The sequence below is a fragment of the Nelumbo lutea genome, chromosome 2 (genome assembly GCF_056320005.1).
Source record: "Nelumbo lutea isolate HS-2025 chromosome 2, American lotus-T2T, whole genome shotgun sequence".
Lineage (NCBI taxonomy): Eukaryota > Viridiplantae > Streptophyta > Magnoliopsida > Proteales > Nelumbonaceae > Nelumbo > Nelumbo lutea.
In genome coordinates this window covers 104,636,219-104,663,707 of record NC_142685.1, presented here as the reverse complement: position 1 = coordinate 104,663,707, position 27,489 = coordinate 104,636,219, and the positions used below count along the sequence as shown (strand labels likewise).

Below are 27,489 nucleotides of genomic sequence, written 5' to 3'. Positions count from 1 at the left end.
GGTCCACACCTTGACCGGCATACATGACCATTCGTTCAATATCACCAGTTGTTACATTTGGAACAGTACCTACAAGCAACCGGATCTCTTTCTCCTGAAGATAGAGACAAAACTCAGTCAAAAGCAGGAAACAAAGTGATCTTGTATACTTATTTTCTTCTTCCCCTTCTTATGTTACTTGGATTTTACAAAGAATAACACTCAGACTTGGACTTTACAAAGAATCGCCATCATCCTGCACTAAATCTTACTGCTACACAAATTCTGCCTAATTCAACACCATGGTTTTTTCTTTATTTGGACATATGATGGAAATTATTCTTACAAGCATAAACTTATCATTCAGTAAGTATAACACATTGTCATAGTTGATTGATATTATAGATTTTGAATTTATACTTCTAAATGTTAATAATGTATTTTTTTGGGGGGTGATGTCTTAATTTTGGCAAAGAATACAGATTTTATAAATATGGACCTTCTTACTTGATGGAAAAAAAGAGTTTGACAAAGTCCAAACAAAATGTAGTTCATTAAGTTGTAGACAAATGATTTAATATGAGATACTAAACTATATGGCTATACCGTTGTGGTTGACAATGCTCTGCAAAAATTTTAATATTCATATAACACTATAGACTAAGTAACATGGAGTTTGTAGTCTGTTCCAGGTCATGGTATGTAAAACAAAGTCATTGCCGCACCAAATGGGAAGGAAAAGGTGATTATTGCATTAAAACTAAACTTCAATTGGATAAAAAGTGACAAGGATTTTCATATCCATATGACATATTATTTGGTGATCCAAGTGGATTAGTGGTTAGTTGTAATTTGTAAAAGACATAGCAGTGGATAGTTATCAACTTATGTCTATGTTACAAACACAATGTTTTCAACTTTGTAATTGTATTGGCAGTAAATTAGTAATAAGCAGGAAAAAAATTGTTACAAGTTCAAAAGAGAGAAAGATTCTTACCATGTCATGTATTGTTGAATGACCAATAACCGGCTGGCTGATCTCATTCTCATCCTCAATGAGAGGCCTCAAATTACTAAAGAAAGGTGTTTTCAGGGCACAATGAGGCGCACCAGGCCATCTTGCACGGCCAAATACATTTGTATACTCAGTTTTGTCTAGTTCAACTAACATGTGTTTGTATGTTGGGTGAGCATAGCTTTCCTTTGTTGCCAGAAACCTGTATTTAAAGAGAAGTAGATATTTTTGGAGTGGCCACTTGAAGAGCAGATTAAGATTACATAATATGTTCTAAACAACAGCCTACCAAAACTATCATATAATGGGTCCCAACTAGGACTCCTAGGGCATAACTGGACTAGATTGAGTACTACAATCATCCTTCCTATTCACCGTTTCTCTCCAGAATGATCACCATATTATAATCTTGCATATAATAAACATGCTATTCCTTACGTTACCACTATTTAGGTTTCTTCTAAATAAAATGTAATCTCACTAACCTAGTTCCAAGGCAAACACCCTGAGCAGGGTAGGGTGCTATTAGCATTTTGGAGTGGTGAAGGGGATGGTGGTTAATTAATGTCCATATATAGTCTGAGAGAGAGAGAGAGAGAAGGAAAATCCAGCACAAGAATTATGGAACAATGTAGCCGCCAACTGGATGGTATTGTGTAATTGTTTCACTAGAGGCAGCGTGGTCCTCCGTCTATATCTATATGCACATAATAACAAAATTGATTTGTTCCTGTAAAAGTTATTAGGTTTGGTTAATTCTTACTTGGAGGAGCGTTGGATTAGGAAGAGGAGGAGGATGGTCTCTCATCTGAATAAATAGAGTGGGAGCTGGGAGAGGGAGAGGTCCCCCATTCGTTGATATATGGTCATAGATAGTCTTTATCTTGGCACAATAACTCTTTATTTGGAGAAATAAATAAATGGGCTTGAACATATATAAAGACATCTTAGAGATAGACTAGCATCTTGGAAATCTTCTCTCCTCTCCCAAGCCGGCAGTTGTACTCTAATTCAGTCAATGGCGCAAGCTATTATAGTCTATCTGATGCAAACCAATCTTCTGCCAGCCCGCATTACTAATGAATTCCATTTTTTAAGCCAAACCAAACCAAAACAGGGACATTCTCTGTGGTGGCGTAATATTTTGAAGCCGAAAGAAGATATTAAACATAGTTTCGTTTGGAAAGTAAGGGATGGTCTCGCTCAATTCTTCCAAGCCAAAATGCCAAATTGAAGAGTGGAGGACAAGTGTGGTAAGCTAACCACACGCTGTCTATTGCAGCAGCTTTCTTTCTAGTTTCTATTGAGCAATGTCAAAGCTCTTCCTGCAAGGATTGGCCCCTCTAATGGAAACTCCATTTGCTCCAAAGGTTTATATTAAAGTCTTTGCATGGAAGTTACGCTGGGAGGGCTTACCCAGGCCACTAAAGCTATTTTGTTCTTGTTAAAAGGAAAGCTCTGACGGACAAGCATTGGCACCTTCTTCAAAATGCTTGAAGAAACATCTCATCGTCTCTTTATTCAGTGTCCATTAGCTCGATCCATTTCGCTTCATGCTCAAATTTGAGAAGTCAAATTTTCAGATCTGATCCAATCCGATTTAAATTTCTTGAAAAATTAATAAATTATTAAAAGAAAAATAAAATATAATAATAAAAAAAAACAAAACAAATATAAGTATCTTTTCAACTATTTTCATCATATATATACATGTTTTTATAAAAGATATAATTAATATAACAAATTTATAAAAATACAATACAAATAATATATTTATAAATAAATAAATTATATATATATATATCTATTATATTTATATGAATAAATAAATAACATTTATCATAGGGGATGAATTCCCAATTGGTGTGGACATTTCTAACCCAAACCCACCTGATCCATCTAAACCCATTCATTTACTTGGAAAGTTGAATATGGGTAGGGGTCTTAATTGAATAAGATTTGGTCTGGATCGGATTATGCCCCGTTCGGCAATTGTAGCTAGAGAAATATCATAGTAGTGAATCATGATAGAAAATATTAGGCACTTTTGAATTCATGGGCATCAAACTGTCGGAGGGAGAGGGGGAAAGTATGAGTAAATAAGAAGAGGAGAGAGAAGGAAAAGAAAAGAATAGGAGGGGAGAAGAGAAAAGGAGGGCAATGTTGAAAATTTGAAGAATATGGTAAGAGTCATTTTAGGCTAGCTAATCTAACGGAAAGACTGAACAAAAATCGAATTTCCCAAGAGTACTTTAAATAGGGTTTAAAACCTTACGGGTACTTCAAGTAATTAACCCAAACTTAATCTGAGTATCCCATTTATGTCACACAATTTGCAATTTTGTTAATCACACGTATCAATACTTCAAGTAATTAACCTTGCCTGCCCATAAGTAGCGGGGTGCGAACAGACCTGTTTTGGGTTGGACCCCATCTAAATCAAAATCAATTTGAAAGGACCAATAAAACATATTGAATTGGACCAGTTCAGACTTGATGGTCCAAAGTATTTATCGGCTTGGAGTGGACCTGGTACATCCTTAATGGACTTATATTAGATTGAACCAATATCTGATCCATTAAATTGGATCGGTCCAGAATAGTCCAAATCCAGTCCAATTGACTCCCCTGCCCAAAATAGAGTCGTCATTAAGATCATTGGCGGAGCCAGGAATTTTCTTTTGGGAGGCCAAGTTAACCAAGAAAATGAAATAGGGAGTACAGGTAGGGTTTCAAGAGAAATGGAACTGGAATGTTTGTGTTTATTATAGATTTAAAAAATAATAATAACATTTTTTTTTAATTTTTGAGAGTTGGAAAAGCATTAGAGCTTCACATCTCAGTTCAACTTTTGGGGGGGGGGGGGGGAAGGACCCACTTTACTGTTTTTAGTTCTGCCTCCACTTGCTACTACCTATATAAATGGGGACCCCCTACCACAACTCATCCAATTTCCACCCCCATTTCCCTGGAAACCAAGAAATAATGGAAATTGGGATCTAATTGCTTTATTAAAAAAAGGAAGCATAATTTTATAACTCCAAATGCTTATGGCTCTAGTCAACAGTTCTACATTCTGGAAATATATTTGGAAGAGAAAAAGAAGGGAAGAGAAAGAAGCTGGCAATTCACATTCAAATACTTTCTTGATGTTGATGATCATCATCCTCCCCACCCTTAATTCCACTCCATTCGGAGCTGCTCGGGAATGAGTTGTCTTCTTCATCCATGCCCTCAGGCGGAGCTGCCTCTTCTGTACTTGACTTACTCCCTTCGGTAGAATTGCTGTTGGTGTCTGTTACATTGATCACAGTCTGCTGCTTTTCCATCATTCCTGACAAAGCCAATCTTGGGGACCACTCTAAAACATCATCGATTATGTTGGAAACCCGCTTCTGATACCTGCAAGGGGCAAGGGTAAAACAAATTCTTAGCTAAGCAGGCTCACTAATTCTAGGCATTATGTTGTCCATCGAGCTGAAACTTTAGTGGTTCAAGCTTATTATATAAATCCACAATATCTCAGGAGATTATAGCTCAACTATGTTTTCAAGTGCATATTTGTCAAGGTTGAAGGCAAACTCATTGCTCACAATCACAACCTCAATATCAAACATGGTCACACACACGCAGAGAGCAAGGAAACCAAGCAGCAGACTGGCTAACAAACAAAGGTCACCATCCTACAAAGTCATGGTCGACCATTATCCTTGAGCTGAATTATATTGTTAGTAAGAGCATATTCGTGTAAACCTCTCATTCTACCAAAAAAAGTAAAATATTTTGTGGAAACCATGTTAACCATGGAACTTTTAAGTGATTTTCTTAGAACTGCTGCACCTTCTAATAGAAACTTGTTATGTTGCATTTTTTCTTTCCTTTCATACCCAGTTTTTTTGGCAGGTATGCGGATTTGATCCCACACTTCCATATGTGGATGGATGCCAAGTTACCATCTCATCTCGTACCCAGTTAACTAAGTGCAATAAACAATGTTTTAAAAATAACATTTGGTTTTATAAGCCATTTTTATATGGTGCTTTTCTGAGACAAGCTACCAAATCTGGATGGAAGGTTTAACAAAATGTCTGTAACAGTTCTAAGGAAGAGGCATGTCAAACTGATAAATAAATGAAAGAAAAGGCATGTCAATGATAAGAGGCAAAAGGAGACCATAGACATGGAAGTGGTGTTTCTGTTCATCCAAAACTGGCTTCAATTAATTAATTACTCATTAGTGTAATTACCAATGCCTAATAGGAAATGAGCTTCGGTCCATACTTGCTATTCCTGAAGATAAGCTGGGCCCTCATGGCTACAGTGTAGCATGTCAACTATCAAATAGAGATAAGTTCCACCATATACTTGTAAAATAGGACTCAAAGCATAGCAGAGGGCTAAATGAGTAAATGTAACTCATGCACGCACAAGTTACATTGCCAAACAAAAAATCAGATAAAAACTGACCTGGCTCTAGCAGCCTCATCTGGTGCATGATGCCTGAGCAGTAATATGACCAGCACAGCCACTATAGCATAGAAAAGCCTTGCTGTCCATTTAGGCCGTTCCTCTTCATCTTTAGTGGGCCAAAATCGGAATAATTCTTTCAGTGTTGCTTCCTCTGCAAGGATATTAGGAAAAAACCAAACTCGCTTCCCAAGAATGATCCATACAGCACCGAATATAACACATCTCACTGCACATTAAAAGAAAACATAACTCTCAAAAACATAAGAAACTGAAGGGCAGCAAGAATTCATGTTGTCACTTTAAGTAAATAATTCTTGAGAATGGAGAGCTAAAAATGTGGCTTAATCATGCTTAATGCAAACTGATCTATGTTTCTTTCTCGAGAATAATCCACATGGAAGCACACCAACAGCAATTCTACCGAAGGGAATAAGTCAAGCACACTAGTAATCCACATGGAAGCACACCCAAACTGATGGCATAATTTTCCCATTGTTTGCTCTTTGCCTATAGTTGTTTGGGGCAGGTTTAGTCTAATTAAGCTTCATTTGTAAGTTTAGCTTGTGGGGCAAGTTTCTTACTTGGGAAGTTTCTTTTTTATTAAGCTTGTAAGATCCTTTTGGGGAGTTTTTTATGAAGATTCTATGCAGAATTTGATGTCATTGCTAATTTTAGGGTTTATTTGCCCTTGTTGGCTCATCCTTAGGTGCGATTGCCTAGGATTATCTCTTGTACATCCTTCTCTTTCTCTTCTTTCTTCTTATTTTAATCTTTTTGTTTTTGATCTACACAACTACAACCTGAGTTTAGTTGCAAGAATAGTACTAAATCACAAAGATCCTGCATCAAGAACCACATGAAAGCCTTTTTGGCCTCTTCACTGACATGCACCACAGACAGTCCAAAGAGTGCCAATATACACCATTAATTCTTATGCATCACAAAGGCACTTTTCTACTGCTAACCTGTATAACATACAAAATAATATATGCTTTTATAGACTTAAGGGAACATTCATGTTTCTATGCTGTTTAGAAATCCAGTCTTGAAAATGATATATGGCCACATATTACCACAGCATTATCAATTCTTTAAACCATGACTCATCCCACCCAGTGGCTTATATAAAAAACTAGAATGTGAAAAGAGTTGATCCCTTCCCACCCATTGCATTGGCAAAACATCAGCAAAGGCATTTGCACTCCTTTTAACCCACTGCAACTTGATCTCTATATCTTGTGTCCCCTTCTATGACCAACATTCTTGTATTCAGCTCCTTGGCTTTTCAGATCCCTTCCATCACAGTCAAGATTTCTGTCCTCAAAAAGTCTCCCGCATCTATTGGCCCTGAGTAAAGGGCAATAACTCCTCCCTCCTTGTTCCTAAAGTTTTAATTATTGTCACATTATTATATTGTCAGCATTTTTTTGTACTCATGTTCTTGGGGCTACACAACAGAGGTAGCCCATCCCCAACCCTGGTGGCAGCAGGATTGGATCCTAAGTCTCCGCTACAAACATCCAGAGATTCCATCAACTAAGCCACCATCAGTTGGTTAAAATCATCATCATCATCATCCAAGCCTTATCCCAACTATATGGGATCAACTACATGAATCCTGTTTTGCCATATTCAACTATGGGGGACTTCCTTGGGTTCTCTAAAGCTTCTTTCTATGGGGGAATTCCTTGGGGTGTCAATTAATGTAATGGAGAAGGAAATGAAGTTGCTCCTTGTGGAAATCAAAAAGAAGGCAATTGAGGAAAAGGGGAAGAAAGGTCAAAGAACAGACAGGGAGCTATTTCATTTAGCTTGGGGGCTTAATGACAGGACTGGAAGCAGTGCTCAAGGGAGAAAAGGGTGTAAACAGTTTTGAAGATTTTCTTGTGTCATGGAGAGGCTCAAGATAATTACTTGGAATGTTAGGGGTCTAAATTCTGGTAGAAGGGTTGTTATCAACAATTTTTTAAATAAATGGCAGCCAAGCATATAAAACCCACAATCTCTTTTTTTTTTTCTCAATTGCATCAAGTAGCTAATGTGACATATTACATTCCTAATTCTACGAGCCGCCTTTGTGCCATGCCCCTCGAGAACAAGTCCATGTTAGGGTCTTAAATTCTTAGTTTTCACACACAAATTAATAATTTTATAGTTTTAATTGCTTTTAAGAAGATATTTTATCAGGATGAATGAATGGACAACATTACCAAATAGGTGAGCCCCCGGCCCAGCTGCCAAACTAAAAAAAAAAGGAAAAAGCGGCAAGTTTTCAAAAGGTGCACTAGGCGCACGCCTAGGCGCACCAGGCATGCGCCTTATGAATGGGCTGCACCTAGGACCTGGGCGAGGTGCCTACCCTAAAATGCGCCTCGCCTGTGCGCCTAGGCGTGCCTTTTAAATCACTGGGTGGAATTCTGGTCATTTGGGACTCTACTGTAGTTAGGTTAGAAGATAAGTTTCTAGGTCATTTTTCAGTTTCTCTGCATCTTGAGTTAGTGGAAGATGATTTCAATTGGGTGCTGACAACAGTTTATGGTTGTAATGAGGATGATGACAGGGGGCTATGTTTTGGGATGAGTTGGATGCAGTCCGTTCATGGAGGAAATTGGTGTTTTGGGGGAGATGTCAATGCAGTGATATTTTCTTTTGAGAAAAAAGGGGTACAAGTAGAGGAAGGGGGATAGGGAGCTTCAACCAATTTATGAACAGGAGGAGCCTGTTGGATCTTTCTTTGATGGGAACGAAATTTACTTGGACTAATAATCCAGAAACCCCTGTCTTGGTTAAGTTGGACAGGTTTGTGGTTACTCCAGATTGGGAGGAAAAGTTTCCTAATTTAAGTCAAGAAGCATTGCTGAGACATGCTTCTGATCGTGTTCCTGTTTTGCTAGACAGTGGAGGCATCTCGCCCAAGAAGGCACCTTTTGGGTTTGAGCATAGCTGGTTTGAAGTAGAAGGTTTTGTGGATTTGTTGCATGATTGGTGGGTAAAGTTGTGAAGTGTCCAGTTCTGCCAGCCATAGTTTTGCTTAAAAGCTTTCTTTCCTGAAAGAAAAGCTGAAATTGTGGAAGAAAGAGACTTATGGGAAGAATGAGATCCTCAAGAGGAAATGTCTATCAACTATTGCAGAGATCGATAGAGTGGAGGAACCAGTGATTTAAAAGGCATGCACCTAGGCACACAGGCGAGGTGCATTTAGAGTATGTGCCTTGCATAAGTCCCAGGAAGAGTATTTTCAAAAGGCACACGCCTGGTGCACCTTGCACTTCACCCCATATTTGCTAATGTTGCTCATTCATCCTAATAAAAGATATTTTTAAAAAACACTAAGTTATAAAATCTTTCTTTTTTATAAGAATTTAAGACACTAATATAGACTTGTTTGGGTTTGCCTCGAGGGGCTTGGTGGCAGAGTGGTTGGCATTTCAAAATGGGACAGCAGTTTGGTCTCCTACTTTCAGGAGGAACTTAAATGATTGGGAAGTAGAGCAATTGGCTGATCTGTTGCATAAAATTTATAGTTTTATACCAAGTAGGTTAAGGAAGATAAAAGAGAATGGAGATGGTGCAAGGATGGCAGTTTTTCGGTTAAGCCTCTTTATAGTAAGCCGGTGGAGAGGGGGGAGAGAAGTTTTCCTTGGAATAGTGTTTGGTGCACAGCTGCTCCAAAGAAGGTTGCTTTTCTGATGTGGACAGTCTCTCTTAAGAAATGTTTGACTAAAGATAACTTACTGAAAAGGGGGGTTCTAATTCATAGCACTAGCTGCATCTTCTGTAATGAGGGGGTGGAATCTGTTGACCACTTATTTTTGCATTGCTGTTTTGCTAGAAGGCTGTAGTCCAAACTTATATACATTTTTGGGCTACACTTTTGCTTTCCAAAATCTGTGCTGGAGCTTCTATAGGGTAGAATTCACTCTTGGGTTGCAGTGAAGAGAAGTTTTTACAGATATTCCATACATCTCTTGTTTAAATTCCGCTTTGTTATTTTTGTAATGGTTGAGCAATACCTTTTGTACAGGTGAATATAGTGTATTCACAGTTTCTTGCTGGGTAGAATGGTGTTTTTATCTTTAATACAATACATTGCCTTTTCTCATAAAAAAAAAAGTCCAACCTCATAATCGTTTTTAACAACCCATGTCCGTTTTGGTCCACCTGTAGCCCCTCAAGTCCCTTGCAAGATATTGCTTCTTATGTGTGCTGATGGTGGTCTTCTATGCATGTGACCAAACCATCTTAGTCTATTATCTTTCATTTTATCAACTATTGGAGCTACTCCTAGGTTCTTTTGAGTGAATTCGTTTCTAACACTATCCCTTTCTACTTTTTCCACTAATCCATCTCAACATATTAATTTCTGCCACACTCATTTTTTGGACATGTTTTTCTAGACTAATCCATCTCAACATTCTGCTCCATACAACATAGTTGGCCTTACAACTGTTTTATATATAAGCAAAAGCAAATAAAATAAACCACAAATATATATGCATTTCCTCTTAGTAATACACATCTAAACATTAATACCAATCTATGATGCCCATGCAGAGATATTGACACAGAAAACAATACAGGAAATGGGATACAACTCTCAAATACCTAAGATCCTAGACACAGATACAGATACAAATATATGGACATCCCATTTAATATGCTAATATTATGCTTCTATATCTAGTTTTTGAAGCCATATTGCATTTCTTAATACTTGTATCTTGCCAATTTTAATTGAACTCCTAGCATATATATGTTTTACATATTTTGAAGTGTTGGTACTATGGAGTATACTCTAGTAGTGGCCATGCAGTATCTGGTGTCAATGTCAGGTATGTATCATATCCAACACCAGTGTGCTAAATATGTATAGTTATCTGGATATCATTGATACCAACATCATAGTTGACACCTATCTCAGACATATTTAACAAAGGTTTCTGAAGAACAAGATATAAAAGAAATAAAGTTACTAATGGAGTTAGGACATGTTCTAAAAGAATTCTAGAGCTTACACAAAAGCAGGGTGAGTATGAGAAGGAGGACCCCAGCACAGGTGTAGAGTACTATCAGCTTGCACTGATGAGGAAATACAGGGAACAAGCAAATTGCCAGTGTCAACACTGGCCAAAGGAATGAGAGAATTGTCTGCCACAGTGGTCTTCTTTTTGCAAAAGTCCATGCAAAAAAAGCATCATTTTCAGAAAAAACTTGATCCTGCACAATACACCACCACAAGAAAACAAATAACAAGCAGAATTTAATGCACATAAGGGAGGGTGATAGCACATGTTGAACTGCTGAAGAATTTGGGAACTTAATACAGCACAGACAGAGAAACAGGTTTAATTATGATGGCAACAACCGATTTGAAACACCTGGTATCCACCGTTCCCAATTCTCTCCCATTCGAAACTAGCAGTTTTTGTAAACGAAGAGAAAAGAAACAATCTCCGGTTCAGAAAAAGGCTGAGATTCATATACACATATTACCTCTTTTATATTATTAATAAAATTGTAAGTTACCCATCCAAAAACTGTATATTTACATAAAACACCATGAAAAGTTAAAATGTTTTAGAAAAGATATCTTAAACAAGCCAAACAGTTTGTTGAAACATGGCCCTTCATCAAAATTGACATTTAGACTACATTTGAAAAATACACAGTACTTTAACTTATTTCTATTATGTCTTATATACACATCCTAGCATCAAAAATACCAACAGGGAAAGAAAATAATCTAACATTGCCATAATCCATTTAGTACATGGATAAAAAGCTCCATCAAGTTGTGACAATCTTTTACAACCACAACTTGGTGAAGAGGATCAGGTCATGTGGTTTCTTTCTAATTCACATGATGCACCAAGAAACACAAAATCATGTCCCTCAAGCTATTAGTGATAGGACAGCCTTGGCATTCAAATTTAACAGTTGTATCAATACCACATCCATATATCAGGGATACACCACGAGCCAAACAGATCAAAACCTTCAATGTCCAGATGCTCTGTGGTGGAAGAACAATTGAAATAAAAGAACCACCCACCATAATGATCAAACTTTCCTTTAAAACAATAAAAGGAAACAAAGACCAAAGAGAGGAATACTTACAGAAAAGATCTCTAGATGTGCTGGCCAGGTAGATAACTTCTTCTTCCCAGGTCGAACAGTTTTCACCACACGATCACATCGGACTAAAAGATTCTTCCTTAAAAGAACATTAGCAATATCTTCTGCTTCAAAATTCTTATCAGATTCTAGTACTTCCTTGAGCTCTGGATGATTTCTCATAAAGCTAACAAAATCCTTTCCTCTAAAATACTCCACCCGGGTCTCCTGTAAAACAGCCCATCTAGATTCTAAGTCTTTATGGTCCCTCACCTTATCAGCAAACAACTGGAACACATCCTTCTTGGCAGCTTTCTTCTGCAACAAGGGTATCATAATAAGAAAACAATATTAACAGAAGCAACACGAATATCATAGGCCAAAAATCATGCAGAGTTAAGTCATCAGAGCAAATTTGTATCCATCAGAAGAGAAAAGAACTTAATAACACACCCAGTATTCTCGTTTGTTGGTTTTGCCATATCCTGCTTTGAATGAATGGAAAAGCTATCATAGAAGCTCTGTCCCTTGTTTTGAAAAGACTGTTATGAACTGACTAAATGAACAGGTTTTCCCTGAATGATAGCTAATCTTCAACAGTTGATTACCTTACCAAATCAATAAGAAGCAACTAATGATTTGAAACTAAAACCATAAGATCACAGAAGAACTGGCTCACAAGGTAAGCATTTTAAAAACCCTAGCCCTCTGTTTTTTAAGCTTGCGGCAAATTAACAAGGCTACCCTGCAGCCTATGTTTGCAGAAAAATTACTAACGAGTTCACAATAAAAAAGACCAATCAAATAAAAATGTTCAAATAAAGCACAAATTTACAAGTTCTCCCGCATATACATAAACCATGGAGGAGATACCTTTAAGAAATCTTCTTCTAATCACTAACCATATCATTCGCAGGGAAACCAAAGACAAAGAAACTTAACAGTTTGGTGTGAATTATACATCAAAAGTTCCAGGGAAAAAAAAGGAATGCCAAGGAAGAACATAACTTCCTATCTTTTATCTACATAAAAGTATTCTAACCCCATTTGGGAGTAAGGATTTGACAAAGTTGACAAGAAGAAAACAGTTTTTTGCCAGAAGAGTCATCAACAACTCAGAATGACTATGTTGGATGGGCCTCAGGTTGGAACCAGAACAAAAACAAAAGCACAAGAGCTAACTTATTAACCATTAGGCCATTTTACCTCCACCCCACAAATATAATCCTCTGTTTCTTTTTTCATTCCAATAATTTCTAACCATTCCAAGTAAACCTTGCTAACATTTTAAGGGGGTTTCCCTACACGTAGCATCAAAAAATAGGGGGATGTCATTTTTTTTATAATTAAAATAGGGGATGTCATTAAAAACAATGTTGTCAAAATTTTACAATTTACAATATGATTCACAATTTTAACCATGAATCCCAAGAGTTTAGATTTGAATCTTATCAATGAATCCTTTTCTGCGAAAATGTTACATTTTTTGTTTGATTAATAAATCTTACAATTCTTATGATTCATTGGGGTTCAAATCAGTGATTTAAAAGGCGTGCCTAGGCGCACAGGCAAGGCGCAGTCCTTTCAAAAGGCGCACGGCGCACGCCTGGTGCGCCTTGCGCCTCAGCCCAAGCGTGCGCCTTTTGAAAATTTGCCGCTTTTTGCCTTTTTAGAACATATGGCTGGGCTGGGGGCTCTGCCCCCGAACCCCCGTGCCACGCCCCTCGAGATAAGCCTAAACAAGTCCACATTAGGTCTTAAATTCTTAGTTTCCACACAAAAAATAATGATTTTATAGTTTTACTTGCTTTTTAAGAAGACATTTTATTAGGATGAATGAATGAACAACATTACCAAATTGGGGGTTCTCGGAGCTTCGGTGAGCGAGCAAACGAGTACCCCCAATTTGAAATGTCGTTCATTCATTCATGCTAATAAAATGTCTTATTAAAAAGCAAATAAAACTACAAAATCATTATTTTTTGTGTGAAAACTAAGAATTTAAGACCTAATGTGGACTTGTTTAGGCTTGCCTCGAGGGTCGTGGCACAAAGGTGGCTTGTAGAATCAGGAATGTAATATGTTTTACATTACATTAGCTACGTGAAGTAATGCAATTGAGTGAAAAAAAGAGATTAGAGGTTTTAAATGCTTGAAAATGTCTTATATGTTCGATTTTATTTTTAAATTCTCATTTGTATATGCTTTACATAATTACATCTTATGTTTATGTATTTTAATTTTAGATAATAGGTTTTTAAAACATTATTTTAAAATTTAAGTTTGTACTTTTTTATTAATATTATGTTTAGTTTTTTTTTTTTATTTTCTGACATTTTTTTTTATTTTTTAGCATTTTTTTATAATTTTGCGCCTTGCTTCAAAAAGGCATGCACCTTGCCTTGCGCCTTGCACCTCAGGCGCAAATTGACCCCTACGCCTTTTTGCACCTTGCACTTTTAAAACACTAGTTCAAATAAATTCAACTAAGAATTAGTTATTTTGTCATTTTGTTATTTGGTTTTGTCAAGATTTGTTTTAAAGCCTGTACGGAAAATAATTTTTTTTATCAGTAAGAAAATATTTTTTTCTTTTCTTATTAGACTAGAAAATAATTTATTAACGTTAAGACCAATGTTCTAAAACGCGGAGGCGTAATGCAAGGCGTTCCACTACCTAGAGGCATGAGGCGTGGTTCAGAACGCAAGAGGCATAAGCCTCCTAAACACAAGGAGGCATAAGCCGCCTTAAGAGGAGGGGGGTTAGGAGGAGGATGAAGAGGAAGGGGGGGATCTCATTTTTTTCTTTATTATTAATAAAAACCTTTTATATTAAGAAGAATAAAAATACATAACATTAGTTCAAAGGGGGGATCTCGTTTTCCCTTTATCTTTTCCTCCCTTCCCTTTCCTTTCCTCTTTTTTTCTTCTTTTTCATTTTCTTTCCCTTTCCTTTCTTTTCCTTTCCTTTCCTTTTTTCTTTTTTTTTTCCTGTCTTTTTATATCAGATGTGCATGAGGCGCATGAGGCGTACGCCTCTTCACGCCTCATGAAAAAAGCGCAAGAGGCGTACGCCTCAGAGGTGTCAGCGCCTCTAGCATACACCTCAGGGCGTTTTGGGAGCACCTCACCTGGAGGTGCCTCCAGGCATACACCTCCCACGCCTTTTAAAACACTGGTTAAGACCATTGATTGAGTTTATTTTCCATCATATGTGGGTTAAAGAACCATTCTATGTAGATTATTTGACTTTCAAATCAAACTGTTGATTATATCATCTTAGGAATTTATTGTTTAAGTGGAACTCTATTGCTTTAGTTACTTGTATGGTAGATATGTATTAAAATTAGGGAAACATCACTTTCCTATACATATTTAGCCTTTTTATTATATCTATATTTATTTTTTTGACAAGTTTGTAAAAAATAAAAATAAATCTTACATTTTATAATTCGATTCAATTCAACTTTCTCTACAATTTACAATACGATCACAATTTTCTTTCAGAACATTGGTTAGAAAACAATTTTTTTATCAATAACAAAATCAATTTCATTAAAAGAAGAAATTTAGTACAATAAGAAGGGGAGGGATAAACACTCTTAGCCCTCCCCAATACAAATATTACAAAACAGCCCAAAATAAGTCATTCCTTCCCACCCCTTGTTTAGCAAGTGCATCAGCAACAGCATTTGCATCTCTTTTGACCTAGTTATAAGACACCTCTACCCCTTGCAGCAATTTAACAACTTTCCTCTTCTCATAAATGTAACACCACCATCCATCTTCCTCCTTTTCTTGAAGCTAGCTAATTATAAGCTTCGAATCACCATCTATTACCAACTTCTTGATCAGAGTTTTTAGGGCACTAAGGCGTGGCTAGGCAACAAGGGGCACCCTGTCGCCTAGTCGCCTAGCCGTCACCTAGGCGATGGATTTTTTAAGTAAAAAAACACGTATCCTAGGGTAGTTCCCTAGGTTCCATAACCATATTTCCTTAATAATTATCCATAATTTTCATAAGAAGTATACACTTCATGTTAAAGTACAAAAAATCAACATATTCCAACATATTCATGAGAAGAAAAGAAGTTCAAAAAATATAGGGGCTAAACCCCTATTTCTATTATAGGAAAAGAAGAAAATAAAAGGTGGAAGAAGAAAAAGAAGATGTCAAAGAAAAAAATTAGTATATAAACACACAAAATTAATATTTTAGCTTAAACTGTATATTTTATAATTATAAGCTCAAAAAATTAAGAATATAGAAGTTTTTTATAACACACTGTAGAAAACTGCTTGGTGATTAGGCAAGGCGAGCCTCCAAGGGTGCCCTGTTGCCTAGGCATCGCCTTGACAACTATGTTCTTGATATTCAGCTCTTTCTCCTTCTAGATCCCTTCCATAATAGCCATAATTTCAGCTCTTAAAGAATCCCCTTCACCAATTGGGCTTGAGAAGAGAGCAATCATATTTCCTTCTTCATTCCTAAAAACTCCTTCAATGCCAAATGGACCTAGATTGCCTTCATTTCCATCAAAATTGAGTTTAATGAAACTGCAAGAGGGTGCCAGGGTGGGGACGAGGTTCAAAGTATCGATACGTATCGACCCGTATCGATCGATACGTATCGTGCCGAGAGCTTCCCGATACACCCCTACAAGGGTTGTGTCGGGTCAGACCATGGTTCAGAGGGTAGTCTGGACTTAAACCAACCCCCCTGAACTAGTTTTAAAAATAAAAAATAAAACATAAAAAAAAGCACCGACAGGCCTATACGCCCTACCGACCTGTGTCAATACTTTGAACCTTGGGTGGAGACCACATAAACTTAACCACCTCCTTGGTTGGAGAAGAATCAGCCACCTCTTTCCATTTTCTCATTACCTCAATGCCAAGAACACCTTAAAAAATACCTTGATGGTGATAGCTTCAAATGAAAGCTTCTCTACTTCTTGCTTTTTTCATGGAAGAGTCTTTGGTTCCTCTCCTCCCAGATTGTCCAACACACCGCTGCCCTTGTGCATCTCCAAAGTATTCTTCCCCTCTTCTTTGACCAGCTTACGAAAGTGGAAGAAAATAGGCTTTGTACATTAGGGGGAGGGTTCCACCCACACCCAAACAAAGAAAATAACCATTCCCAAATTGAAGAAGAAAAAGGGCAGGAAATTAATAAGTGATAGCTATTCTCACCATTAACTTTGCATAAGGAGCACCAATTAGGTTTTTTTCTTTGCAGTAGCTTACAAGTATTACTTCTTTCCAAATACGTTTCCTAGCACAAACCACCCACCCATTAGGGGGAGGGTTCCACCCACACCCAAACAAAGAAAATAACCATTCCCAAATTGAAGAAGAAAAAGGGCAGGAAATTAATAAGTGATAGCTATTCTCACCATTAACTTTGCATAAGGAGCACCAATTAGGTCTTTTTCTTTGCAGTAGCTTACAAGTATTACTTCTTTCCAAATACATTTCCTAGCACAAACTACCCACCCTGAGAGGAATAGGTTTACACCAAATCTCCTTAGATGGGAAGGAGGATACTTTGCTTTCACTCAGTTGAGTAAGGGCTGAGAAAAAGGAGCTACAAGAAAAGGAACCTAAGGGCGATGGGGTCCAGATTCTCCTATCCCTCTTACCAACTTCCAAGCACACCCCTTCCAAATTCTATAGGAGGTTAATGACAATGTTCCATTCACAATCTTGAAGCCCTCTTTTGAAACCCAAGTCCCAATTGCACTCACCAATTGGATTAGGCGGAGCGAAAAAGAAAGAAATAGGTTCCTCCTATGGTTGGAAAGGGAATAAAGAAAAGGGAATTTAAGTTGTTAGTGGTTCACTGCCCACCCAAACGTGCTCCCAAAATTAAACACAAATTCCAGAACCTGGGCTACACCTGATGTGTGGTAAGAAAAGATGAAGAACATCATAGATTGATTTCCAAGGCAAAGCCCTTGTAGCCCTAGCCAAAATTCCAGAATCCCAACCATCTGCAGTTGCAGCAAGACCATGAATGCAAAATATTACCCTTGCCCACAACTCATCTCTATCCATTGGCAATCTCCATAACCATTTCCCCAAAAGAGTTGTGTTCCTTTCTTGTGTGTTCCCTAGCCCTAACCCACCACATTCCTTACTTCTACAAACCAACTCCCAGTTTATACCTTGTGATCCGGTTAGAAAACAATTTTGGATAAATGAGAAAATGCATTAATAATTGTCTTCCTAACATGGGCAAGATACCAACCCTCAAACTGCCTTTCAAACATCTTTGACCTTACAGATGACAAGAGAGCATCCATAAAGCAATGTTACAAGAAGATAATTGGGTAGGTAATTTGAGGCATTTGTCTAAGAAGAAACTAAAACTTAAATGATTGGAAAGCTAAAAATCTGGTGTTGTTATTGCAAGAGTTTCAACAGGTCATTGTCAATCCAACCTATGCTTCTTCATGGCTATGTGACCTGGATCTGAATAATGTCTTTGCCATTAATTCATGCTACATCTCTTTGATGGGTTGGACACAGGCACCCTTTGGCATCAAAAAGGATGATGACACTAAGCCTCTTCACAAAAAATAAGATTCCTCATACAAACTATATACCTGGATAAAATTCTCACTATCTCATATCCGGGGGTAGGGATCTGCAGAATGTTTACTCCCTTTTCCAAGCGCATAGAGAATGGTGGCTCACCTGTTGCTGCTCTTCCCATACCAACATCTGAGGAGAAGATGTGTATGAGATGCATGTATAAATCTAATAGAAATATATTATGTTGCCAAAAAGATAAAAGGTCACACTGGCAGGTGAAAATAAGTTTAGTCATTTGAAGTGAATAATCCATGCAACATTTCTGTTGCAATTTGGAACTCTACTATTCAATTATCACTTGATTGTACGAGTGATACTAATAGTCCTGGCCTGATTAGTAGACCAAAACCACTCATGAAACGTGTTATAACAAACATGGAATCACAACAATACAGCCACTCTATTTCCCTTCGAAATGGTTGGTTTGAAAATCCACTTTCTTCTATCAGCTAAAGTTTCTCTCTTACATTACTCCTAACTTCAATTAAGCTGCCTTTTTTCCAGCAACAAAGATAAACTAAGCTGCCATTTTTTTGATCAGCAACAAAGATCAATTGAGCTTTCATGTTCCAACACAACCAATTCTTTTCATTTTTTACTGGGATGAGATATCATCTTTTATTTATTTCCGGGAGAGAGAGCCAAACGAGCAGTCGTCAGGAAATAGCAGAAACTACTCTCGTCAACTGTCAAGAGACTCAAACTCAAGCTTATTAACGAGTAGTCGTCAGGAAATAGCAGAAAAACCAATTTCCAAAGCAAATCTCAACCCAAACAGAAAGAAGAAAAGCCCTAAATAATCACAAGATATCCAAATTCATGGTCTACCAACTTCATGATCAACGAAAACCAGTACGGCCCAAAGCCAGCAGTTCATGAACAAATATTCTTTCCATTTACAATCAAAATGTCCATAAGACATCGATACGACTTCACCAGTGGATAAGATCTGGGAATTTATGAACAATGCATAAACCCGAGATCGCAAAACAGAACGACTGAACTAAGGAGAGAGATATAGAGTGAGAGAAAGGAGGAACAAACCCTAGGTGGGATGTCATTGCTGGAATCTCTGCTACCATTTGCAACTGAGGACGACCGTCGGACCCTCTTTTTCTCACCCCCGGATTTCGTCATCTCTCTCTCTCTCTCCGTTTTCCCTCCTCGTACAGAATCGTACTCGTATATTTGTTGGGTCGTTTTCTTTTTCCTTTTTTTTTCAGGTTTTTTCCTCTCTTTTTTTCCGTCTCTTTCCCTCCGCTAAACACCACTCCGAATCCTCCACAGGAACTGGAGGATACTGGGCCAATCATCATACGCAACGTCAACATAGGTGGCTGATATGTCCAGAGCTGGGCTTGCGAGCTTGGGATCTTTCTCCTCACTCTTTCAGTTTTGGGCATGGGTCAGCACTGGGTCAGCACTAAACCTGGCCCAGCTATCCAAGTTCAGTAAGTGAGTCGTTACTTAACACTGGGTTTGTTTTCGGTGTAAATATTTATCAATTTAAAAATGTAAAATTATATTGATGGAGTTTAATACTAATTGATTTAAACGAGTGAATTATTGTAATTTTGAAAAGTGTGATTATCAATGTAAATATTTATATTGATTTTGTCAATGTTATATTTACATCGATTATCTATGTAAAACTCTATCGTAATAAAATTTACATCGATTATCTATGTAAAACTCTATGGTAAATAAAATTTACATCGATTTTATATGTAAAACTATACTCCATCCAAACGTCGATAAATACAGACCAAGAATAAAATTTTACACCAATCTTGATTAACACCAAGAACAATTCGGTTATGTACATCTTTAGTTTAGTTTAAGGTCCATTTGAGAGCACTGAGTTGAAGATTCAATTAAATTGGTTCAATTTAATTGATACCCAATTTCGGCTTTCCTGATTTTTCACCAAATAATTGTTGTTTCAGCTTTGGAGATTTCTTAATAGAGACAATCCGATTATGTACATCTTTAGTTTAGGGTCTGTTTGGGATGACCAAGTTGAAGATTCAACTAAATTGGTTCAGGTGCTTTGAAGCATTGTGGAAAAGGCAGCACGCAGCACTAAAAATGGCTGATAAATAGCCAATTTGAGCTCTCCTGATTTTTCACCAAACATAGCTGTTGTTCAAGCTTTGGTGGTTAGGTTCTTTCTCTACGAGAGTCTCTTGTTAGTGTTATCTTGTTAGAGGAAGATGAACCTCCAATGGTGGATCTATATAGAAGTCAGTGTGGGCAATTGCCCCCACCGATATTTGAAAATGTTCTTATATAATTATGAAAATTATGAAGAAATTTAAAATTTTTTACAATTGCACTCACTCAAATAAATTAATAGGGGGTCAAATAAAGTTTGGCTTCTTAATTATGCGAGGTTATTTTCTTACAGGCGAATAGGTAAAAAATAAAGAAAAAAACTATAAAAGAATGACACATATGCCTCTATTCCATATCAACCAAGTTATGGGGCCATTTTTTCCATTTCACATCCCTCCACAATTCTATCTCATCTCTCCACTTTGTCTCCTTAAACCTAGATATGGCAATTTTCCTTGCCCTCATTGGATATCCATCCTCACCGCTCGGTACCCTGCCCCCATTGATCAAAGGTTCTAGATCCGCCATTGTGAACCTCCCTTTGGGTTTTGCATCACTTTCATCAACAGTTTGATCTATAGTTTGGTGGCCCTAGTTGGTTCAAAGGTTCTAGATCCGCCATTGTGAACCAAGTTATGGGGTGCAAATAAGTTGGATAAGATCCGATTAGAATATGAATTCAATCTGATAAGAGCCAGATTCAGATACCTCCCTTTATCCTAACAAATTGGATTGAATTGGAAAATCTATTTAATTAATGGGTCGAATTTATCCCAATCTGATTCGTTAGTTATGAAATATTATATATTTATTTATCTATGTATATTTTAATCGGATTCAAATTGGATGTACAATAAGATATCCAAATTCGATTTTGAATCATAACCTTGAAAACCCAACAAATTCTTATTGAATTCAGATTGGTCAGATTTCTTTGGATAACCCTTTATGGAATCTGATCCAGGCTATCTGTAGCCCTAATGGCATGTGCTTTTCTATTATCTAACCAAAATAGTTTTAGAAAGTAGATCTTGCTCTAATTCATCTTATTGTGTTAGGGTTCGTACATTGTTTTAAAACATAACAAAGAGTGTGTTAAAGTGCGTAGCATCAAAGATGGTATATTAAGTGAACCAATAATGATTTTAGTTATGTAAACATGCAAATTAATTACAATTTTCTCTAGTGTTACATTTAAATTGCAGCAATGTTTTAAATTTTAAAATTTGACCTAGAAATATATCTTTAGCCTCCCATTTCTAGGTCAAAATTCATTAAATCTTTCAGGTCAAATAGTTCTGGTTCAACCCATGATTTCACAAATATGATAATAAAATAATATAGTTAAAAAGATAAAATAGCTAAAATGACAGAAGGTAGATTTTAGTCGGTCATTCTCGAAGACAATGAAGCTTCAAAAAATTATTGAAGACAATGAAAATGAAATCAAGGTTTGAACTTTGAAGATTGCTTGTTGTCATTCTTGGTGATTTTCTTTGGTCCTTGCCAGCCATTCTCTAAGAATTTGCATTTGCAGGTGGTCAATTTCCAATAACAACTACTTCTGGCAATTGATGTCGATGAGATTTGCTTCTACATCAAAACCCTATACTATAGGTCATCATCATTGTGGCAAAAGGTAAGATTCATGATAGGATTACCTACAAACAAAAACTCTGCACACTTTGAAAGCATAGAAATCTAGCTCCCCATGAATCTAACATGTATGTAGGGAGATATTTCTAGTATGCAACAAGATGCTATGAAAGAGTGAAAGCAACTTGACACAACTATTTTCAGGTGAAAGAGTGAGAAGGGTCTTGTCTGAGATTCAGCCATTGGAGAATGAATTGAATATGCTCTGTGATTGTCTGCTTCTGAAATCTCAATTATGTGGTTTCATGTTGAACTAATGATTTTAGCTTTGTTAGTTCATTTTTGCTTTCACTTTTGGTATCAGAGTTTGTTGAATTTAACTAAATAAGCTTGTTGTAGATCAGTACGATCCTGAATAATAAAGCAAGTGGGTTAGAGGTTTTATTTTCTTTTCTTTTCTAGCACTTTGCCCTGTCTTTACATTGACTAATATGCATAGAATGATTTATACAAGATCAATCACATGGTCGTATCTTCTAATTTGCACACTGATCACAATGAAAGCAAATGGGTTCTTTGTGAGGATGGTAAGAAATTCATTAATTTTGTTTTAATGTGAAATTTGTAATTATTGCACAATTATGATTTTGCATTTTGAAATTCCTTCTTGGATGGGAGTATGGATAAAGGATTTGGACAAGGAATTAAAACTGGTTGATTAAGACAATATATTGTTCTCTTAAATGGTTTAGTTTTAAACATTGGGTTCTTAGTGACAGTTTAGCTCATGACAAAGGAGGATATTTTTCCTTGGTCTGAACCAAATTCTTCTCATATTTGAATAACATAAAATTGTATGTCACTATCTAGATCTTTATAATTGGAACAAGATCAGGGTTTATTATTGTGATCGATCATCATTAATTGGAGATGTGGAGACTATTGATCCAATGAGCCTTTTGAATTTTATCAATTATGACATTAATTTCATAAGAAAACCTAAAAACAATGTTTACTTGGGTTTTCTATGTGACATCAATGAACCTGAGCAGGCCAACAATCTTTACTTAAGAGGATAGGGTAGCTTTGGTTAAGAAGACGATATCTGCACCAAGGATCTGTACAAAATTTGATTATTGAGCCATAACCCACCATATACTTGATTGCTTTTGTGAACTCCACAAGAGCTTTTTGAATTCCTTTCTTTTTTTTCTTTTTGGTATCTTTTTGAAGGGTTACACAACGGGGGTAGCCCATCCCCCAACCTAGGTATAGGCAGAATTTTATTCAAGTCTCTACTACAACCAACAAAAGACCTTAATAAGCAGTCGGTTGGCACCTTATAGTTTTTTGAATTCCTTTCCACACATGCACATCCATAAGGCATTCTTGACTCTATTGGCTCCCACGTCCAAAGCCACTTAGCAAGACAAGCTATGTTGAACTTCCATAGCTTCTCAATCAGTAACTAACAACTTCTTGTAGGAACCAACACTATCATGAAAATTTGAATCACTTCAACAGTAGTAGAAAGCTTAAATTTTATTATTACATGTCAAAAAGAGAGGGTCTTAAGTGATCCAAGAATCTACATGTCAAATCTAGTTTTTTTTTTTTTTGAAGTTTTATGTATTTGTTAGCATTCCTACAACTGATTTTTGGATGTTGGAAGAATTAAAAATTAACTATTCTTTGCTCATGGAGGTTGGAACACAAGAAATTTTCTTGTGCATTTCCAAATAACCAAATGTTGCCTAAAATGTTGGAATTAGAATATGCTTCCCACAAAGTGTTTCTCACACAGACCTCATAGCCACATCCCAATATGCAACTAGGACTTGCTAGGAGGTCAGTGTGAAGAGCGCTTTGTGAGGAGCTGATCTGGACTCAAAATGCATGGACCTGATTCAGATTTCAGTACATTTTATTCTATTAACTGTCTTGGTATCAGTCTATTTTGGTATTATATATATATATATATATATATATATATATATATATATATATATATATATATATATATATATTTTTTATATATATATTAGTGATGGAGGAAGATTTGACCCGACCCTTTGGCCGTACGACACGTGGAAGTAACTAAGAGTGACCTGGCAGAAAGCGCTAGCTCGGCACGACAGCATGCCCATAACCCGAGCTCCGAGAGGAAAAGTCCCGAGCTCCCCCAAAGGGGGAACCTACAACCCGAGCTCCCCAAGGAGGAACCCAAGCTCTCCCTTCGAGGTCCTGAGCCTTGCAAAAAGCACAAAAGGCAAAGACCCGAACTGCCCACCCAGAGGCAGTTTGGGCCACACTTCTATTCGAGCTAAAGATTTCACCTCACGCCACTTTGGCTCCAAGCGTTCTAACTGAACAATCGTACCTGACGCCCAGGAGAACCATACACGAAGGCGGCCCACCTGACTGATTAGGGGTCCGACACATGATAGCCGCCATCCAACAGCCACCTGCCATCGCCATTTCAGACGTGGCAGGGACGACCCTGACAAGGAATAGTGGGGGTTATGACACCTGAACTGGCAATGGAGGTTATGACACCCGAAATGACCCCCGATCTGGTAGAGGAAGTGACCCGATCTGGCAGAGAATAATGATACCCGAACTGATAGGGGTTCGGGAGTAAGTATACAAGGTGACTATAAAGGCCCCCATCTCAGAGGGAAGAAGGTATGTGATATTTTGTGCTTTCTAGTCTTGAAATCCATTGTTTCCTCTTGCCTTCTCAAAAGCACTAACTTGAGCTTTGGAGTGTTCCAACCGGGTTCCTCCCGGGAAGTCTCCAGTTCCTTCCTTGTTTCAAGCAACTTCAGCTCTATCGGAGGTGAGATAACCGGCAACTAGGACTGCACTCTCTGCTCAGATGGGTCCTAGGAATTAAAACATTTTGCAAATATTTTTCTTAAAACATAATATATGTATATATATATATATATATAACAAATCTCAAATATGGTTGAAATCGATTGCTGTCAGTTTTGGTTTCCATCAGAGAGAGTGCAGTCCCGATCATTCACTTTGTCCGGCAAAGGGGCTGATCCTATCACTATGATCACCCACTCGAGTGAATTCTCAGACTGCCCCAACATACACAAGTTTTGACCCCCAAAGGATCTCACTGATTGTCATATCAAAGACAGTCTAATCCGATACCTAGTGTAGTACCATAATTAAGTCTAGAGGCTAGGTGTAATTTTTCAGTTTTGCTCATCAGTCTCCAAGGTCCATGACATAACTAGAAATTGGTTCGGGTTTAGTGTTTCAAATAAACACACACTACATGAGCTTTGGGTCCAACTTTAGAAGCTGAGACAGGTTGCACCAACCTTCTTGGTAGCACATTAGTGTCAGCATTGGCAGGACAAACTCCCCGAGTCTATCCAATGACTGATAACATTCTAAACTAACACGAGTCTCATAAGTGTCTATTTTAGGGGGTAATTACACAGAAACACCCCAATCATAACATGGAAAAATTATGTACTTTTAATCATTTATAATAAATGCATCAGTACATCAATTTGATTGGAGCTCAGGGCATACACTATCTAACAACGGTATTCAAAAATCTTATTTTGAATTCAAGATTTGACATAATCGAATTGAATTCGGATAATTCAAATAACTAAACGGTCGAATTCGGATATTCTATTCATATCAAATAGCTAATCGGATTCGAATTTGGATATGACCTTATTCAATTCGATAAATATCCAAAATTGACCAATTATTTAATTCTTATATATAACATATAAAATATTTAAATGTTTTATATAGTTTATATGTAAAATAATTAAATTATATAAATAATTTGTATATTTATTTTCTTTATATAAATAAATTATATATTTATTAATTACCTAAAATAATTAATTGATCGAATTCGAATCGAATTGAATATTCGAATATTTAATCAGATTCGAATTCAGATATTATCTTATTCGGTTCGAATTCCATACATTTACACGCCTATGATAGACAGATGTATATAAATGAATAGCTTAGTCCAAATAATTATTATGAATAGTACTTTGAAATAATTTAAACTTTTGGGTTGAAGTTTTAATGGATTCATAAGTTAATTATGGAATTTAAAAAATAATTAAACCATACGTCTCAACTGTAATCTTCCTCCACCACAACTTGTTGGACTCTATAAAAACACTCCAAAACTGCATGCTCAGTAGATAATTTGACTCTTATTATAAATAAATTCCAGGTGTATGTAGAGTGTATTTTTTGCTCTCTACACAATTTCTCTCTCCTCTTTTATTTCTCTTTTCTTTTTATCTTCTCTTTCTATTTCATTTCTTCTATACTAGATGTTGTAGGTTTCTATTGTATCAGAGTAGGTAAATCTGGTTAAGGCCTACAATTTTTTCTATCTCCTTTCCCTAAGATTGTGGTTACGGATTTGTGACATTTTCTATCATATGATCTTATGTCTATGAGTAGGGTGAATGTATTAACAAACCAATTTGTGACATTTAAGATTAATCGAATTTAGATGTCTATAAATACTCAATTTTGTGGTTATTAATGAGAAGGTATGTATTAACAAACTATTAAATGTGTTTATTTATTTGATTCTTTTTTATCACTTTCCACAACTTTAACCCTTCTATATATGCTGGTGAAATATTTATAATCATGAATTTGATCTTAGGGATTGCAAATACAAGTTGTGTTATATAAAAACATATTGAAAGCTTTAACATGTTACAAGAGGGATGCATATACTTATTATCTTTATTAATGATACCATTATCCAGAAAGTTGATGATGATTGAATTGAAATACCTTTACATAAATACTATTTCAAAGAGCTAAGTGGTTTAAAAGATTTATTAAACAATGAAGATTGCATCATAGGTAAAAGAATTTATATATTTCTATCCAACTAATCTATATATGTATATATTCACATTTGCTTTTATTTTTAAGATGTCATTGGAGTCATCATTTTAACTTGGCAAACGATTACCATACTAAAGAAGGATGGTCCTACTTTATTGAAGCTAGAGATCGTTATTGTAGATTTGCATAAGTTGATAATTAATTTTGTTATAATTTTAAAGCACATGTAAGTGTTCATATAACATGAAACTTATAAATTGAAATAGGACACCATCATAGAATAACTTTTGCTAATATTACGTATTGTATATCCAGGTTTGAATAGACTTGTTCATGGGTCGGGCCGGGTTGGGCTCGGGTTGGATTTTCACTCTATATTAACAGATTTTTTTAAGGCCTGAGCCCGAGTTACAACTTGGGCCGAGCCGGGCCCTCATAAAAAGCCCGAAGTCCGGGCCTGGGCCCGAGCCCAAAATTTAGCCCATACTATTAGTACTGCTGAAGCGGCTGAATAATGTGGGTTTGAAAGACAAGCAAGAATCACACCTTACGCGGATAGACCCGACCCTTTGACAATTAACTTCCTCCTAGTGAAGTTCATAAATTTCAACTGAACAATATTGTTTTTTTTTTTTTTTTACCTAATGGACTCAATGGGCTATACAAGCCTCCAGGGGGTTGGGGAGCTCATCACCCACATCCATAACATAATAACTCTGATGTCAAATTGTC

At 36.7% G+C, this 27,489-nt stretch overlaps 1 protein-coding gene across 2 annotated transcripts; it reads right to left on the bottom strand.

Annotated features, from left to right (window-relative positions):
• Positions 1-3,977: 3,977 nt before the first annotated feature.
• Positions 3,978-19,490, bottom strand: LOC148872490 (translocation protein SEC62-like). Of its 2 annotated transcripts, none has more exons than XM_088969784.1 (5): positions 19,219-19,490; positions 11,582-11,896; positions 10,480-10,681; positions 5,462-5,690; positions 3,978-4,396 (listed from the first exon to the last, which is right to left on the bottom strand). In XM_088969784.1, exons 1-5 carry the CDS (start codon positions 19,309-19,311, stop codon positions 4,129-4,131), a joined length of 1,107 nt encoding a protein of 368 aa, XP_088825910.1. In that variant the 5' UTR covers positions 19,312-19,490; the 3' UTR covers positions 3,978-4,128. The 2 variants fall into 2 exon arrangements, with proteins under 2 accessions (XP_088825910.1, XP_088825911.1); XM_088969785.1 differs by having other exon boundaries at positions 11,582-11,893; positions 19,219-19,440.
• Positions 19,491-27,489: the final 7,999 nt, after the last annotated feature.

What these genes read in the sequence shown, in the direction of transcription:
- LOC148872490 (XM_088969784.1), bottom strand. Translation starts at nt 19,311, where the DNA reads ATGACGAAATCCGGGGGTGAGAAAAAGAGGGTCCGACGGTCGTCCTCA. An exon ending in GCAATGACATCCCACCTAGG is followed by an intron (nt 11,897 to 19,218) that starts GTTTGTTCCTCC and finishes CCCTTGTTGCAG; the next exon opens with AAGAAAGCTGCCAAGAAGGA. An exon ending in GATGAGGCTGCTAGAGCCAG is followed by an intron (nt 4,397 to 5,461) that starts GTCAGTTTTTAT and finishes TGCCCCTTGCAG; the next exon opens with GTATCAGAAGCGGGTTTCCA.